This window comes from Corylus avellana, chromosome 9 (genome assembly GCF_965113065.1).
Source record: "Corylus avellana chromosome 9, dhCorAvel1.hap1.2, whole genome shotgun sequence".
Lineage (NCBI taxonomy): Eukaryota > Viridiplantae > Streptophyta > Magnoliopsida > Fagales > Betulaceae > Corylus > Corylus avellana.
Genome location: NC_142498.1, coordinates 15,888,375 through 15,904,381, shown reverse-complemented (window position 1 = coordinate 15,904,381; position 16,007 = coordinate 15,888,375). Strand labels below are relative to the sequence as shown.

General features: G+C 34.9%; 1 protein-coding gene across 1 annotated transcript; it reads right to left on the bottom strand.

Moving 5' to 3' along the window:
* Window positions 1–13,281: 13,281 nt before the first annotated feature.
* LOC148583862 (uncharacterized) lies at window positions 13,282–15,102 on the bottom strand. The gene is made up of 3 exons (XM_088510799.1): window positions 14,824–15,102; window positions 14,056–14,283; window positions 13,282–13,824 (listed from the first exon to the last, which is right to left on the bottom strand). Exons 1-3 carry the CDS (start codon window positions 15,100–15,102, stop codon window positions 13,282–13,284), a joined length of 1,050 nt encoding a protein of 349 aa, XP_088366925.1.
* Window positions 15,103–16,007: the final 905 nt, after the last annotated feature.

Here is a 16,007-nt window from a genome sequence, read left to right as displayed (position 1 = left end):
AAGCAAAGGCATTGCATTGAAGATGAAGCACCGATATGAGCTAAACCAAAAAAAGCTTGTACCTTCATTTGAGGTATCCATTATGTTCTAATATTATGTTCATATAGAGGTAGAATGTCAATTATCAACCATATCAAAAATAATATTACTACGTATAGAGGTATAGAGGTATTATGTTCAGTGCTATTACATGTTCAGTGCTATGTTGAATGCACTGAACATAATTAGTCTACTTGCACATTGATTAAGAGCAAGTCATTGTGATAGTATTATCATCACTATTCTTAGATATGTAAAATATTATGGAAGTGTACAACATGGTCACATGCTGATATTGCATGATGTTTGTTTTATGAACCTGTATTACCGCTGAAAATGGAGTACACATATGTGCTTCAATTTTAAGATCATCTTTTGAATAGTTACATAATTATCTAGATAAGATAAGAAGGATTTCTGTTAAAAAAATTGTAGGGTAATTTTCATAGAGTTTCTTCTCAACAGTTTTGGCAATCACTAGAAGCATCATGTCAATTATAATATGTTGCATTGTTAGGTTAGGATCAACAATAATAATAACGATTCACAAATTTTACTGAAAAACTTGCTGTAAGGACAAATTTTACAAATTTTACCGAGTACTATTTGTTTTATTGTTGATTACATTTAAAAGCAACCAAACTACCATCATTTATCAACGTCACAGAAAGCCCAAAAATATACAAGTAATTTCACAAATCGAAATTCCAAAAATCAAAGGCAAGTACTAAACTATACAAGTAATTTAAGAACTACACAACAAAATAAATTACAAGAACCCACAATATCCCCCCAAAACCCTCAATTTTACTCAAAACCCTAACTTTAACTATTGCACGAAAATTACACGAAAATGAGGTGATTATAATGTCTTGGGCATACCTCCTAAGAAAGCCAACTTCACGACAATTTATGTACTCTTGGTCGAAGAAAGATGAGAACCACAAAGAAGAAAACGATGCTTTGTCCTCAACTTGGGTTTGTTGTTGTCATCGCTGTCGAGTGGGTGTTGTTGTGTGGGTGGGTTTGCAAACATACGGAGCTTCACAACTTTATTAAAAATAGGCATGGGTTTTATGAGGGGGACTGTTGTCATTTCATTCAGTGGGTTGGGTACAATATGGGGAGACTCAGCTTCAAAATATCATGTGAGACGCACGTGATGTATTTTTTGACGGAGGGTTTTAATTGTAAAATTTTGAAACATTAGGAGGATACATTGTAAATTTTTTAATATTGTGGTTCAAATTGAAAAATACCTTAAACTTTAGGGGGGTAAAGTGCATTTTTCCCAAAAAATTTATTAAAAAATTACAAATGGAGAGAAAAAGTTCAACCATCCAACACAAAAAATCGGCATTTAATTTAATTTTTTTGGCATCACTTGCATTAAACAACTTTAATTTATGTTGTTAATGTCGTTTATTGATAAACTACAAAAATTTAATGTCGTTTACTTATAGCATTCATTGTAGCCTAACCAAAACTATTTTTTTGTTATTTTCGTGAGGCAATTTAGCAAAAGTGACTAAAATCCTCCATTTTCAAGCTCACCATTTTATCCGAAAATAAATGGTGAGTGGACAATACTCATTATCTTTAGTAAGTACTATTCACTTACCAAATGAATAAAAAATAATATAAATTTTCTCACTCCTTCCATATTCATTGAAAAAGTAAAAAATAAATATAAAGAAGTATTTGAAAAGGAATATTTAAATGGAATAGTGAAAGTTGATAGTTAAAATAGTGAGACTGCTAAGTGTGTTTCAAAAAGGTAGGTAGTTAAAATAGAGAAAAATGTAATAAGTGCTAAAAAAAAATTGATTTAATGTCAGTTTTTTTCTCAATGTTAATATAAACAACACATAATGTTAATGTTTAAATCGTCTTTTATATATGACATAACAATTTTCATTCTTTAAATAAAAACAACGCCATTAAATCTCTTCTTTTACAAGGACATTAAAATGTCGTAAATGCCTTGAGTTTACGTCGTTTGGTTTAAAGGACCTTAAAATATTATAAAAAATAGTCTTTTTTTACTGAAACGCGACTCTAAAAAAAAAATCACTTCAGTTATTTATTCAATTTAGGACACTAAATTCTGCAAAAAAAAAAAAAAAGCGTAATTTACACATTAAAAAAACGACACATTTTTTATTTTTATTTTTTTTGAAAAAACGTGTTGTTATGCTCTTATTTTTTTCCCTTCCCCACTAGTCCTTCTCACTTTATACATCAGTCTCTTAAAAGAATTGGTCTCTCGCTCTCTCTCTCTTTCTACCGGTGAGTTCCCAGCCTTCTCACTTGTCGTCAAACCTCCATCCAGGTTCTCTTTCTTTTGGAAACTAAGTATGTGTGTGAGGTTAACATAAAGGTGGAGGGGAAATCTAGGGTATGAATCACGGAAAGAGCCAGAAATTATTTTGGGTAGGAGAGGCCAAAACAATTTACTGCTAGGGCCAATACCTTATAAGTTTTTTTTTTTTTACCTTACAAATTTTGTGTTAATTGGAATTGAGTTAATAGTGGACTTCACAAATCTAAGAAGTGATCTATTAAATTTATAGAAGAATATAAAAATATATATATGGGCCAATTATATTGACACCAATTATTTCGTAGGTTTAATAACTCATCAATAATCATCATACTTTTTTTTTTCCCGAGCAATTTTTGCCTGAGTTTAAAGCGGTGAAGTTTTCGAGACATGTGTCATTTGGAACTTTCCGCAGTCTTTCTCCAGCAATTGGTTTGCACAAATTGTCAATATCCTCCACTCACATGATGGTGACCTAAGTAATTGCCTCTGTCCAATCAAAACTAAGTACTCGCTCGCTTGTGAGCGATAGAATCAGCGCACGAGTCCACCGCTTTTGACACTTTTTTTCCTAAACACCACACACACGCACTCCTTCTCTTTAGCATAGGCGCGCTGCCATATATAAGGAAACATAACATAGCTCTCGCCTAAGGTGGTCGCTTGAGCTGCATTAGGGTTTTTTTTTAATTTTTTGTGGGCGTGATTCGATTCAACTCGACAACTCCCTTCTTCCAAAAACTACATAATTCTTCTCATTTCAACTCATTTACTTTCTCCTTTCACAAAGTTTTATTTTGGTTGTGCCTATGCATTTTGATTGTTGCATAAATATCGCTTTTGAATTAGATGGAGTTTGAATTTCTGTTTTTCTTTTGATATCAGTAGTTTGGAGCTAGTTAGATATGTGTCATTAATTGAATCTATTGTTTGATTTATTGAAGTCGAGTTGCTTGTACGCGTATAGAATAGGAGAGAAAGGTAGGAGTAAACCAACTGGTTTATGGTTGCTTGGTCAAAGAATACCAATCAATGGGGGTGCCTTTCTGTGATATGGAAGCTTTTTCTGATTTTAATGTATTGTTCTTTATTAAATTTCGTGTTCAATATAGATTTGGTGTTGAATTTTGTCCAAACGAATAGGACTATACTTGGGGTGCTTGCTATTTCGGCCTTTCATCTAGTATGCTTATACATACATTACTTCTAGTCAAAATTTTTTCTTTTATTGATTTTAGAGCATATGTTGTATTGCTCTTGGAAAACGAAAGGGTGTATTTTTGTTTACCATTTTGTAAGAATGGTAGTTAAAAGTCAGAAAACATGAGGAGAATGTTAAAAGAGTAATGGTACTCTCAATACTCTTTATCACACCCAGACATAAGGGTATGTAATGTTGTAGTTTTTTCCTTCTAGGCGGTTGCATGTGTTTTCGTCTGGGATTTCCTTTCCTTTTTTTTTTTTTTTTTTTTTTTTTTTTTTTTTTTTGCTCATTTTTAGGTGTTCCTTTTATATACTTTATGTGTACTTAGGGGGTGCCTTACAATTTTAGTAACATTTGTCAATAACTTATCAAAAAAAAATTTACATCGACAAACAAGGGCGGAACCAGGAATTTTGTCTTGGAGGTCTCAGGTCCGAACAATATATATGTAGATCCTACATAAGTTAATAGTTGACCTCACAAATCTAATGATTGAGCTATTAAATTTGTAAAAGAATATAAAAAATATATATATGAGCAAATTATTTCTCATGTTTAATAAATCATCAATAATCATACAACAAATTTTTTTTTTTTTCTTTTTTCGGATCAAGTTTTGTCTGAGCTTAAAGCAGTGAAGTTTTCGGGACACTAGTGCCATTTGGAACTTTCTGCAATCTTTCTTCGGTAATTGGTTTACACAAATCGTCAATATCCTTCATTCATATGACGGTGACCTAAGTAATTACTACTGTCCAATCAAAACCAAGTACTCGCTCACCTGTGAGTGATAAAATCAACGCACGAGTTCTCCTCTTTTGATACTTTTTTTTCTGAGCACCACACACACACACTCCTTCTCTCTAGCATAGGCGCGTTGCTATATATAGAAAAACATATCACAGCTATCGCTTGAGGCGGTCACTTGAGCCGCATTAGGGTTTTTTGTTTTGTGGGCGCAATTTGATTCAACTCAACAACTCCCTTCTTCCAAAAATTACATAATTCTTCTCCTTTCAACTCTTTTACTTTCTCCTTACACAGAGTTTTCTTCTGGTTGCAACAATGGGTTTTGATTGTTGTATAAAGATCGCTTTCAAGTTGGATGGAGTTTGAATTTTTGTTTTTCTTTTGATATCAATAGTTTGAAGCTGGTTGGATGTGTGTCGTTAATTGAATCTATTGTTTGATTTATTGAAATCGAGTTGCTTGTACGAGTATAGAATAGAAGAGAAAGCTAGCAGTAAACCAACTGGTATGTGGTTCCTTGGTGAAAGAATACCAATCAATGGGGGTGCTTTTTCTGATTTTAATGTATTGCTCTTTTTTAAATTTCGTGTTCTAGATAGATTTGGAGTTGAATTTTGTCCAAACGAATAAGACTACACTTGGGGCACTTGCTATTTCAGCCTTTCATCTAGTATGCTTATACAAAAATTACTTCCAGTCAAAGTTTTTTCTTGGGGAAAATGCAGTTTACCCCCTGAAGTTTCAGGAGTTTTTAAATTTTAACCGTAAAGTTCAAAAATTGGCAATCTATCCCCCTGAAGTTTCAAAAATTGGCAATTTATACCTTCCGTTACTTATTTCTGTTAAATTGGAAGGAAATTTTTTTAAAAAAGCCTGAAGGTAATGATATAATTTCATTTATTTCCGTCCATTTAGACGAAAAAATTAAACGGAGGGTTTAAATTGCCAATTTTTGAACTTTTGGGTTAAAATTGAAAAACCAGAGGGGTAAACTGCATTTTTCCTTTTTTCTTTTATTGATTTTAAAGGATATGTTGTATTGCTTTTGGAATACGAAATGGTGTATTGTTGGTTACCACTTTGGAGGAATGGTAGTTGGAAAGTCAGAAAGCATGACAAGAATGTTAAAAGAGTAATGCTACTCTTCATGCTCTTTATCAGGCCCAAACATAAGGGCCTGTAACGTTGTAGTTTTTTCCTTTTAGGCTTTTGCAGGTGTCTTTGGCTAGGATTTCCTTTCCTTTTTTTTTGGCTCCTTTTTACTTGTTCATTTTATGTACTTTATGTGTACTTAGGGGGGTGCTTTACGCTTTTAATGATATTTGTCAATAACTTATCAAAAATAATTACATCAACTGACATGGCTTGTTTTAAATAGCTTTCCGTGTCAATTACTTAAAAAACAAAAATACAAAAACAAAACCACTAAAAGCACCCCAAATCAGCCGTTATGAAGTGGTGTGAAAAGTAGCATTACTCGGAAAAATATTAGATGCTACGGAATGTTCGGAGCATGGCTCATTTTATGTATCAAATTACAACTTTTGACTTACTAGGTGTAGGTGTTGATGACATGTTTTCTCATTGGTTTTAGACTTGACTCATACCAACTCCTATTCGAGACTTCATAATGTGTTGGAACCAAAGATGTTGATTTTTCAAGGGTAAATTCTTATTGAGTGTTGCCCCCTTTTGCTTTATTGTGGTCTAGGAGGGGGAGGCTTGGATCATGTGATTACCATTTTGGTGTCTCAAATTTCCAAGAAAACATAATTGTATTTCTCATAAGGACTAGACCTTAGGGCTGTATAAACGGTACAGTTAGCGGTTATTGGCTATAACTGCTAACCACAACCGCCTTGGGCGGTTATCAATTTTTAATAACCACAACTGCCTAGGCGGTTAGTGGTTATCTTTTAATCGGCAGTTAGTGGTTTGGTTAGTGGTTATCTTATAACCGGCGGCTAACGGTTATTCAAACCAATAATCGGTGGTTTTATAACCGTTTTTTTTTTTTTATATGGACTTTTGGGCTTTTTAAGTGTTTTGAGCTGTCATTGGGTCTATTTTTTAGGTTTATTTTAAACGCTTTGGGTCAACGTGTTCCCAAAAAGCTCAATTCTTTTAAGAGACCAAAGTATAATGATCAGTTTGACAAACTTGTTGGGTGATGTTTCTCCCAATTTTTGTTCTCCTTGCTTCTCTAGAAAGTATCCTGTTGAGCCAAGAGAGCTTAAGGCGAAAGAATCATCATCAGATATTTTGAGATGAAACCATATTTGCATGAGTTTCGTAATTTCAGATATTAGCAATTAGTAAATGAATTTATGATGTGGCAATATGTTTAATAAGAAATTATTGGTGTCAATATTTTGCCTGTATTTCTCTCATATCAATGATAAAATCTTACAAATCAACCATTAGATTTGTAGATTTATGTAGACCCCACATAAGTTAATGGTTGACCTAATAAATCTAATGATTGAGCTATTAAATTTGTAGAAGAATATAAAAAGATATGAGCAAATTATTTCTCATGTTAATAACTCATCAATAATCATCCAAAGAAATGTTTTTTTTATCTTTTTTTGTTTTTTTATTTTTTTTTTCTGAGCAATTTTTGTTTGAGCTTAAAGTGGTGAAGTTTCCGGAACACGATATTATTTGGAACTTTCCGCAGTCTTTCTCCAGTAATTGGCTTACACAAATCGTCAGTATCCTCCATTCACATGACAGTGACCTAAGTAATTGCCATTGTCCAATCAAAACTAAGTACTCACTCGCCTGTGAGCGATAGAATCAAATCACACAAGTCTGCCTCTTTTGACACTTTTTTTTTCCTAAGCACCATACACATGCATTCCTTCTCTATAGCACAGGTGCGCTGTCATATATAAGGAAACATAACACAACTCTCGCTTGAGGCAGTCGCTTGAGCCGCATTTGGGTTTTTTGTTTTGTGGGTGCGATTCGATTCAACTCCACAACTTCCTTCTTCCGAAAATTACATAATTCTTCTCCTTTCAACTCTTTTACTTTCTCCTTTCACAGCATTTTCTTTTGGTTGCGCCTATGCGTTTTGATTGTTGTATAAAGATCGCTTTCGAATTGGATGGAGTTTGAATTTTTGTTTTTCTTTTGATATCAGTGCTTTGGAGCTGGTTGGATGCGTGTTGTTAATTGAATCTATTGTTTGATTTATGGGGAAAATGCAGTTTACCCTCTGAAATTTCAGGGGTTTTTCAATTTTAACCTTAAAGTTAAAAAATTGGCAATCTACCCCCCTGAAGTTTCAAAAATTGACAATTTAAACCTTCCATTTAATTTTTTCGTTAAATTGGATGGAAATTTTTTTTAAAAAAAGCCTGAGGGTAATGATGTAATTTTATAGATTTTCGTCCATTTAGACAGAAAAATTAAACGGAGGGTTTAAATTGCCAATTTTTGAACTGTGGAGTTAAAATTGAAAAAGCCCTGAAACTTTAGGGGGGGTAAACTGCATTTTCCCTTTGATTTCTTGAAGTTGAGTTGCTTATACGGGTATAGAATAGGAAAGAAACCTAGGAGTAAACCAACTAGTTTATGATTGCTTGGTCAAAGAATACCAATCAATGGGGTGCTTTTTCTGTGATATGGAGGCTTTTTTAGGTTTTAGTGTATTGTTCTTTATTAAATTTCGTGTTCAAGATGGATTTGGTGTTGAAATTTGTCCATACGAATAGGACTACACTTGGGGTACTTGTTATTTCGGCCTTTCATCTAGTATGCTTATACATACATTACTTCTCGTCAAAGTTTTTTCTTTTACTGATTTTAGAGCATATGTTATATTGCTCTTAGAAAATGAAAGGGTGTGTCGTTGGTTACCATTTTGTAGGAATGGTAGTTGGAAAGTCGGATTGCATAGGAGAATGTTAAAAGAGTAATGCTCTTCATACTCTTTACCACACCCAAACATAAGGGTTTGTAACGTTGTAATTTTTTCCTTCTAGGCTTTTGGAGGTGTCTTTGGCTGGGATTCCTTTCCTTTTTTTTTTTTTTGGCTCCTTTATAGGTGTTCCTTTCATATACTTTATGTGTACTTAGGGGGTGCCTTACGCTTTTAATGATATTTGTCGATAACTTATTAAAAAAAAATTGCATCTAATGACATAGCTTGTTTTAAGTAGCTTTCTGTGTCAGTTACTTAAAAAAAATAAAATAAAAAAATAACTAAAACAAAACCACTAAAAACACCCCAATTAGCCGATATGAAATGAGTGTGAAAAGTAGCATTACTCGGAAAAATATTGGGTGCTATGGAATGTGTGGAGCATGGCTTAATTTATGTATCAAATTGCAATTTTTGAGTTAATAGGTGTGTGTGTGTGTTGATGACATATTTTCTCGTTGGTTTTAGACTTGACTCATAGCAACTCCTATTCGAGACTTCATAATGTGTTGGAACCAAAGATGTTGATTTCCCAAGGGTAAATTCTTAGAGTGTTGCCTCTCTTTGCTTTATTGTGGACTAGGAGGGGTATTGCTAGGATCATGTGATTACCATTGTTAGAATATTTGATATTATTCTATTATGTTGCCTTATATATTATAGGATTTAGTCTAGGGTTTATTATTTATCACTCATAGCCTTTCTATATATAGATGCCTCTATAATCACATATCACATCATATCATTATCAATACAATGTAGTCCATTGTTTCCTTCCGCTTTCCCTCTTCTCTCTCTTATGCTTCCGCTCCAATATATTCACAATATATTTAACATGGTATCATAGAAATTTTCTGTGGCCTCCAATAAACGTCTTTGACGTTTTCAAGTGCTCCTTCCGTTGATCTCCCTTTTTCCAGTCGTTCGCGCGCCGCCAAGTGGTCATCCGCTCAAAATCTCTTCCATGCCTTCATCGTAGTCTCATATGGGAAAATTAATCCCAGATTCTAGCTTGCGAGGCACATATCTACGGATCTGTGGAAGATCCGCCGCCATCGGCCCTTCAGCAACACCTCTACCACGCCAGCACTTTCAACCTAATCCAAAACGGTCGACCCGGTCCAGTGGGTTAGATCCAGATCCACGGATCTGGCAATCCGATTTGTCAACTCGACCAAGATGGTCGACCTGATCCAGTGGGTTAGACCTAGATCCACAAATATCCACGGATTTGGCAATCCGATCTGTCAACTCGACCAAGCGGGTCTCAAATCCAGTACGGCCCACTGGGTTTTACAACCCGAACCAAATCCATCCAAGGCACTCTAACCCAGTCCAAAACCGGTTTCTAACCAGGTCATCGTGTTCAAATCGAATCTCTAACCCGGTTCAGCCAAATAGGCCAACCGGATCAATCCATCCAACCCGGTCCAAACAGTCAACCCAGTTCACTGGGTTAGACCCGGGTCATATCATTTTCGGGTCAGACCATATGGCCCAGTCAAGTCTCAGGCCTAGTCCAATTCGGAATTTAACCTATCCTATAAGGCTCCAATTCAAGTCTCAGGCCCAGTCCATGGCCCAAATCATTCACTGCCATTAGCAGCCACCACCAGCTGCTGTCCTCTGCCTCCAGCCGCCACTTTCCGACCACCTTTCTAGCGACTTTTTCGACGCCAAAAAAAAAAAAAATCCTTTTATTTTTCTAACCTCAATTTTATTCATTGAGTTTAAGAGGGGATGTTAGAATATTTGAAATTATTTTATTATGTTGCCTTATATATTCTAGGGTTTAGTCTAGGGTTTCTTGCTTATCACTCATAGCCTCTTTATATATAGAGGCCTCTGTAATCACATATCACATCATATCATTATCAATACAATGTAGTCCATTGTTTCCTTCCACTTTCCCTGATCTCTCTCTTATGCTTCTGCTTCAATATATTCACAATATATTTAACCACCATTTTGGTGGATTTTTATTGGTTTGGTGTCCCAGATTTTCAAGAAAACATAATTGTATTTCTCATAAAGACTAGACCTTAGGGCTGCACAAACGGTACGGTTAACTATAACCGCTAACCACAACCGCCTTGAACGGTTATCGATTTTTAATAACCGTAACCGCCTAGGCGGTTAGTGATTATCTTATAACCGGCAGTTAGCGGTTATTCAAACCGATAACAGTGGTTTTATAATTGCTTTTCTTTATATGAGTTTCTGGGCTTTTTAAGTATTTTGAGCTGTCATTTGGCCTATTTTTTAGGCTTATTTTAAACGTTTTGGGACAAAATGTTCCCAAAAAGATGAAAAGAACATGCTTTTTTTTTTGTCAGGCAATGTTTTTAATAAGGTTTGGCCCAAAACATCACATACCACATTATATTTCACATACATACAGTTTTGGATTTTTTTTTTTTTTTTTTTTTTAAATAACATTGAATAGAACCTTTTCGTTGGCCTGTTTCCTCTGCCCCACTTAGATGTTTTTCAAACAGAGTAGTCACGTGCTTTTTCCTTTTCTTATACCGTGCTTAGGTTTCAATGGTTTACTAAAAGCATTTTTGGGATTGCGTTTGAGAAATATAACTTTTAAGTCAAAAAGAGCTTTTGGGCAAAAACTTCATTTTTAAGTTTTTGCTAAAAGTGTTTTTTTGGCAATTTTTAGGTTTTTTGGACCCTTAAAAACGCTTTTAATTTTTTTACCAAACGAGCACGTTTTTCTTTAAATTGGCTTTTTTAGTGTTAAAAGCACTTTTAGGCCCCTCAAACGCAATCTCAAACAAGCTTTAAAGGTCTACCATTTTGATTTTGCTTTATGTTATTAGTTTTAACTCTTTTTGGACTTGTTGCTACTAATGAAAATGGTTATTTACTTGTCAAATATATATATATATATATATATATATATATATATATATAATGGTTTACCAGCAGTTTTTAGTTTGTGCGTGTAATTATAAGATTTTTTTTAATTAGTAAGTTACACCACACCTAATGGATTTTAAATTCACAACTTCACCCTGCTTCCAAGGAAGTGCAATTTGAGTAAGAGCTTATTGGCTTAATTATATAAAGCTATTTGTAGGAAAGAACATGAAATGAATGTTACAATGTTATGTATGACACCTAGATCAGTTGATGATACTATTAGGACACAAACATGAAGATAAAGGATAATTAGTCATAGGAGTGTTCGCGAGAAAGCTCGGGATCGGTTCGTATAAACTTAGCTCGTGCTCGACTCGATTATTAAATGAGACGTTTCGTGAACACAAATTCTTGCTCGAATATTAAACGAAGCAAGCTTGACTCGACTCGGTTAGGCTTGCTAGCGCGCTAATGAGCAAGGCTCGTATAAGGCTTGACTCGCTTATTATGCTCGACTAGCACATAACCCGCGCTATGCGCGAGATTCTTCATTATAATTTAATTTAAAATTTAAACGCATCTTCATTATGTCACAACGATTATCACATAAACGATTTTTTCTTTTTCTTTTTTTCTTTTTTCTTTTTTTATTTTTTTTATCTAAAATCCAATATATATATATATATATATATATATATATATATATATATATACATCCAAATCCTTATTGGATTTGGACATTAATAATACTTAATTTATTAAATAATTTATATATAGAAAACTCTTGAAATATAATTAAATGCCCTTAATTACGCAAATTTAATAACCGGTTTTTTATGTAAAAATCGGTTCACTCTTAAAAACCGATTTAAAAATTATACCTTAAAAAACCGGTTTAGCATTTGAAAAAAATTGGTTCACGCCACATGTCGCAATTCTAGACTAGTTCTAAAGAGCGATTCGGCTTATATATATATATGACTCGTATATTTTTTATTAAGTAACAAATAACAATATATAGTCAATATTACTCGATAATAACAAATATACTAATATACTATATAACTTATTTTTATTTTGTTACTTATATATGTGTCATTTGTGTGTGTGTCTATATATATAGGGAAAATTACAGTTTACCCCCCAAAGTTGACAATGTTTTTCAATTCGAACATCAAAGTTTAAAGTTTTGCAATTCACCCCTACAAAGTTCCAATTTTTTCAATTCGACCAATATTATTCCAAAAGTCTCATATTGCCCCTGATTTTTTTTTTTTTATGAAAAAAAAAAAAAAAAAATTGGGGGTGCAAAAATGGTCAAATGGCAGCCACCCCGAATTTTTTTTATTATTTTTTATAAAAAATAAAAAAAATAAAAATTAGGAGCAATATGGGAAGTTTTGGATACAATTGGTCAAATTGCAAAAATTAAAACTTTGGTATTCAAATTGAAAAATGCTGTCAACTTTGGGGGATAAACTGTAATTTTCCCTATATATAAATATATATATAAACACATATAAGAAATATAAAATATATATAGTAAATAATAATAAATATTTGATATAATCATTAATCATTATATCATATGACATAATCATATGGTATAACTGTATAATTTATTGTGCCATTAGCTATTTAATCAAAGCATTATTAGATATTTTATACTTAGAAAACGTATATCACATGATCTTAGATCTAAGATAATATTATTATATTAATATGTATTGTGATTTGTGAGATAATATGATCATATAATTTAAGTATGAGTGTATGACCATTAGATTAGCAGGAATTTAGGACTTAGGAGTTTGAGCATTACCATTAGATAATAAGTTCAATTCAAAATAAAAATAATAATTTAATATGATAATAATTTAAATCATTAATCATATGATATAATTTAATGTGATCATATGATTATATAATATCAAATTAAATAATTGACATTGGATTTAATAATATGTTACTTTTTTTTTTTTTGGTGAAAAAGTCTTACTTCCAATATTATTAAAGTAAACCTTGCACATCAACAGCAAGTTCATGAATACATTCAGGAAAGTGCTCTAACCAAAGCTGGTCTACACGTGATTCTATAGCAAATTTTGAAAGTCTGTGGGCCACAGTGTTGGCCGTTCTTCGAGCATGTTGAAGCTGCCATTCCTATAAGCTACGAAAAAGCTCCTTAGCCTCCTGTATCACGACCCCGTAGCTCCCCATCCACATCCCATTAGAGTTGAGTACATTTACAACCTCAAGAGCATCCCCTTCTGCAATCACCTTCCTCAACCCCAGCCTATGGCTCAGAACCGCCACATTCCAAACCGCCAGAGCCGCAGCTGATGCAGGGTCTGAGATGTAATGCCGCGATGCACACCAGGCCGCCACTACATCTCCCTCATGGTTTCTGGCTACAATTCTCATACCCATCTTGTCTTCTGCTTTATCAATGGAGGCATCCCGGTTTAATTTGATGAAACCCGTGGGTGGCAGCTTCCAAACCTCTTCCAGTTGGTATTTCGGAGTTGGGGGATCTAGCTGTTGGGTGGCCTTGTGATAGGACTCCAATTGTTCCGATGCAAGTCTAAGGATCTGTTTTGGAGACATGAACTCCCCCCTAAAGACAACCTTGTTCCTTCGGAGCCATATATGTTGTGAAACAGTTACAAACAAAGTAAATTCCTCAGTACCCAATATATTCAGCATCTGCTCTATTATGTCAACAAATGTGTCAACATAGTTGGAGCATTTCTAAATTTTTATTGGGCAATCAGCCCACACATCTTGTGCCGAGGGACAACTCCAAAGTATATGCCCTAGCGTTTCCGCCTCCCTTCTATAGATTGGACAGGTTGAGTCTGGTAAAATCTTTCGGCGACATAAGTTCTTATTGGTGGGCAAGATGTTGTTGCACACCCTCCATAGGAACATTTGTACCACTCCAGGGGAAGTCATCTTCCAAATTTTCTTCCACATTTCTGTCCTAGGATCATCATACGAGCACGATGCCTTCTCTTGCTTCTTCAAAGTTAGCACTAAATGGTACGCACTTTTCACTGTAAATTCCCCATTCTTTGTCGCAGCCCATACAAATCGATCAGGTTGACGCCTTGGACAAATGACAATACTCCCAATGCCCTGTGCTTCCTCCTCTGTGAACACTTGCTGTAATAGGGGGATATTCCACTAGTTACTGTCAACATCGAAAAGGTCACAAACTCGTGCTTCCTGGGGCAAAAGACGAACAGGTGTCTGGACGGTGAAAGTATGGGTGAAAGGAACCCACTAATCATGCCAAATTTTTATCCTTTTTCCATCTCCTACATGCCATATCATTCATTTGGACAAAAGGTGTTTGGCATTCCAGATGCTTCGCCAAGCATATGAAAGCTTTGAACTCAATCTAGAATCAAGAAAATTGTTGCTTGGAAAATATTTCTCTTTCAGGATTTACGCCACCAGGGATCGAGGGTCTCTTATAATTCTCGCCCCCTGCTTTGCCAACAAAGCCTAATTGAAGCACTCCAGATCACGGTACCCTAGTCCTCCTTATGATTTTGCTCTGCCCATCTTCTCCCAGCTCAACCAAGCTATTCTAGAATGGTTCTCCTTATGCCCCCACCAAAACCTCATCATCAAAGAGTTTATTCTCCGGCACAACATTTTTGGGAGCAGAAAAATGCTCATTGTGTATGTTGGTATTGCCTGGATAACCGCTTTCAGGAGCACTTCTTTCCATGCCTGAGTCAAGAACTTCTCCTTCCAGCCATTTAACTTATCTTCAATTCTCCCTTGGATATTCTTGAATGCTTTATTACGGGATTTACCAACAAGGACAGGAAGCCCCAAGTATCTCTTATAGATGTTGGTAGGGTTCACTCTTGCAGCAGAAATAATAAGGTCATGGGTCTCTTGAGGTGTGTTTCTAATGAAGAATAGAGAGGTTTTTTTCCCTATTAAGCCATTGTCCAGAGGGCCGTTCATATTCATCAAGCAGTTGTTGAGTTGTGTGCCATTCCCAGATGTTTGTTTTGTAGAAAAGCAGGTTGTTGTCCGCGAAAAAGAGGTGACTTATTCTAGTCCCACCACTTGAGATAGGTAGACATGTAAACTCTTGTGCCAATTCTGCCTTTCTCAGTAAAGAACTCAACCCTTTAGCACAAAGGATGAACAAGTATGGGGATAGAAGGTCTCCCTGACGAATTCCCCTGGATGGTATGATTCTGCCATATGCCTATCCATTAATCAAAATGGAGAAAGTCACTGTTCGTATGCAAGTCATAATCATCTGAATCCACCGATTAGCAAACCCAAGCTTGCGCATCACCTCTTCTAAATATTGCCACTCAACCCGGTCATAGCCTTTGCTCATGTCCAACATCAAGGCCATGAACCCCTCCCTTCGTTTCATTCTCCTATCTATCGTCTATAAAGCTTCAAAAGCCACCAAAATGTTATCACTGATAAGCCCTCTAGCAATGAATGCACTTTGGTTCAGTGCGATTACATGAGGCAGCACCTTCTTTAGTCGGTTGGCAAGGACCTTTGAAATGAGTTTATAACATACATTGCATAGGCTTATTGGGAGATATTCTGTGACACAGACAAGATTTTGCTTCTTGGGAATCAAGGCGACAAGAGTGGAATTTATGGTGAGATCAAAGTCTCCTCCGTTCAAAAATTCCAACACTGCTCTGCCCACATCACCACCAACCGTGTTCCATGACCTTTGATAAAAACAAGCCGTAAATCCGTCCAGCTCGAGGGACTTCAAAGGGTGCATTTGTCTCAATGCCAATTGAAGTATGTTACTTATAATCACAATTTAAGTATTAATGTATTTTTGAACAATATTTTTTTTTTGTTTACACGTCCACACAAGGGAATGA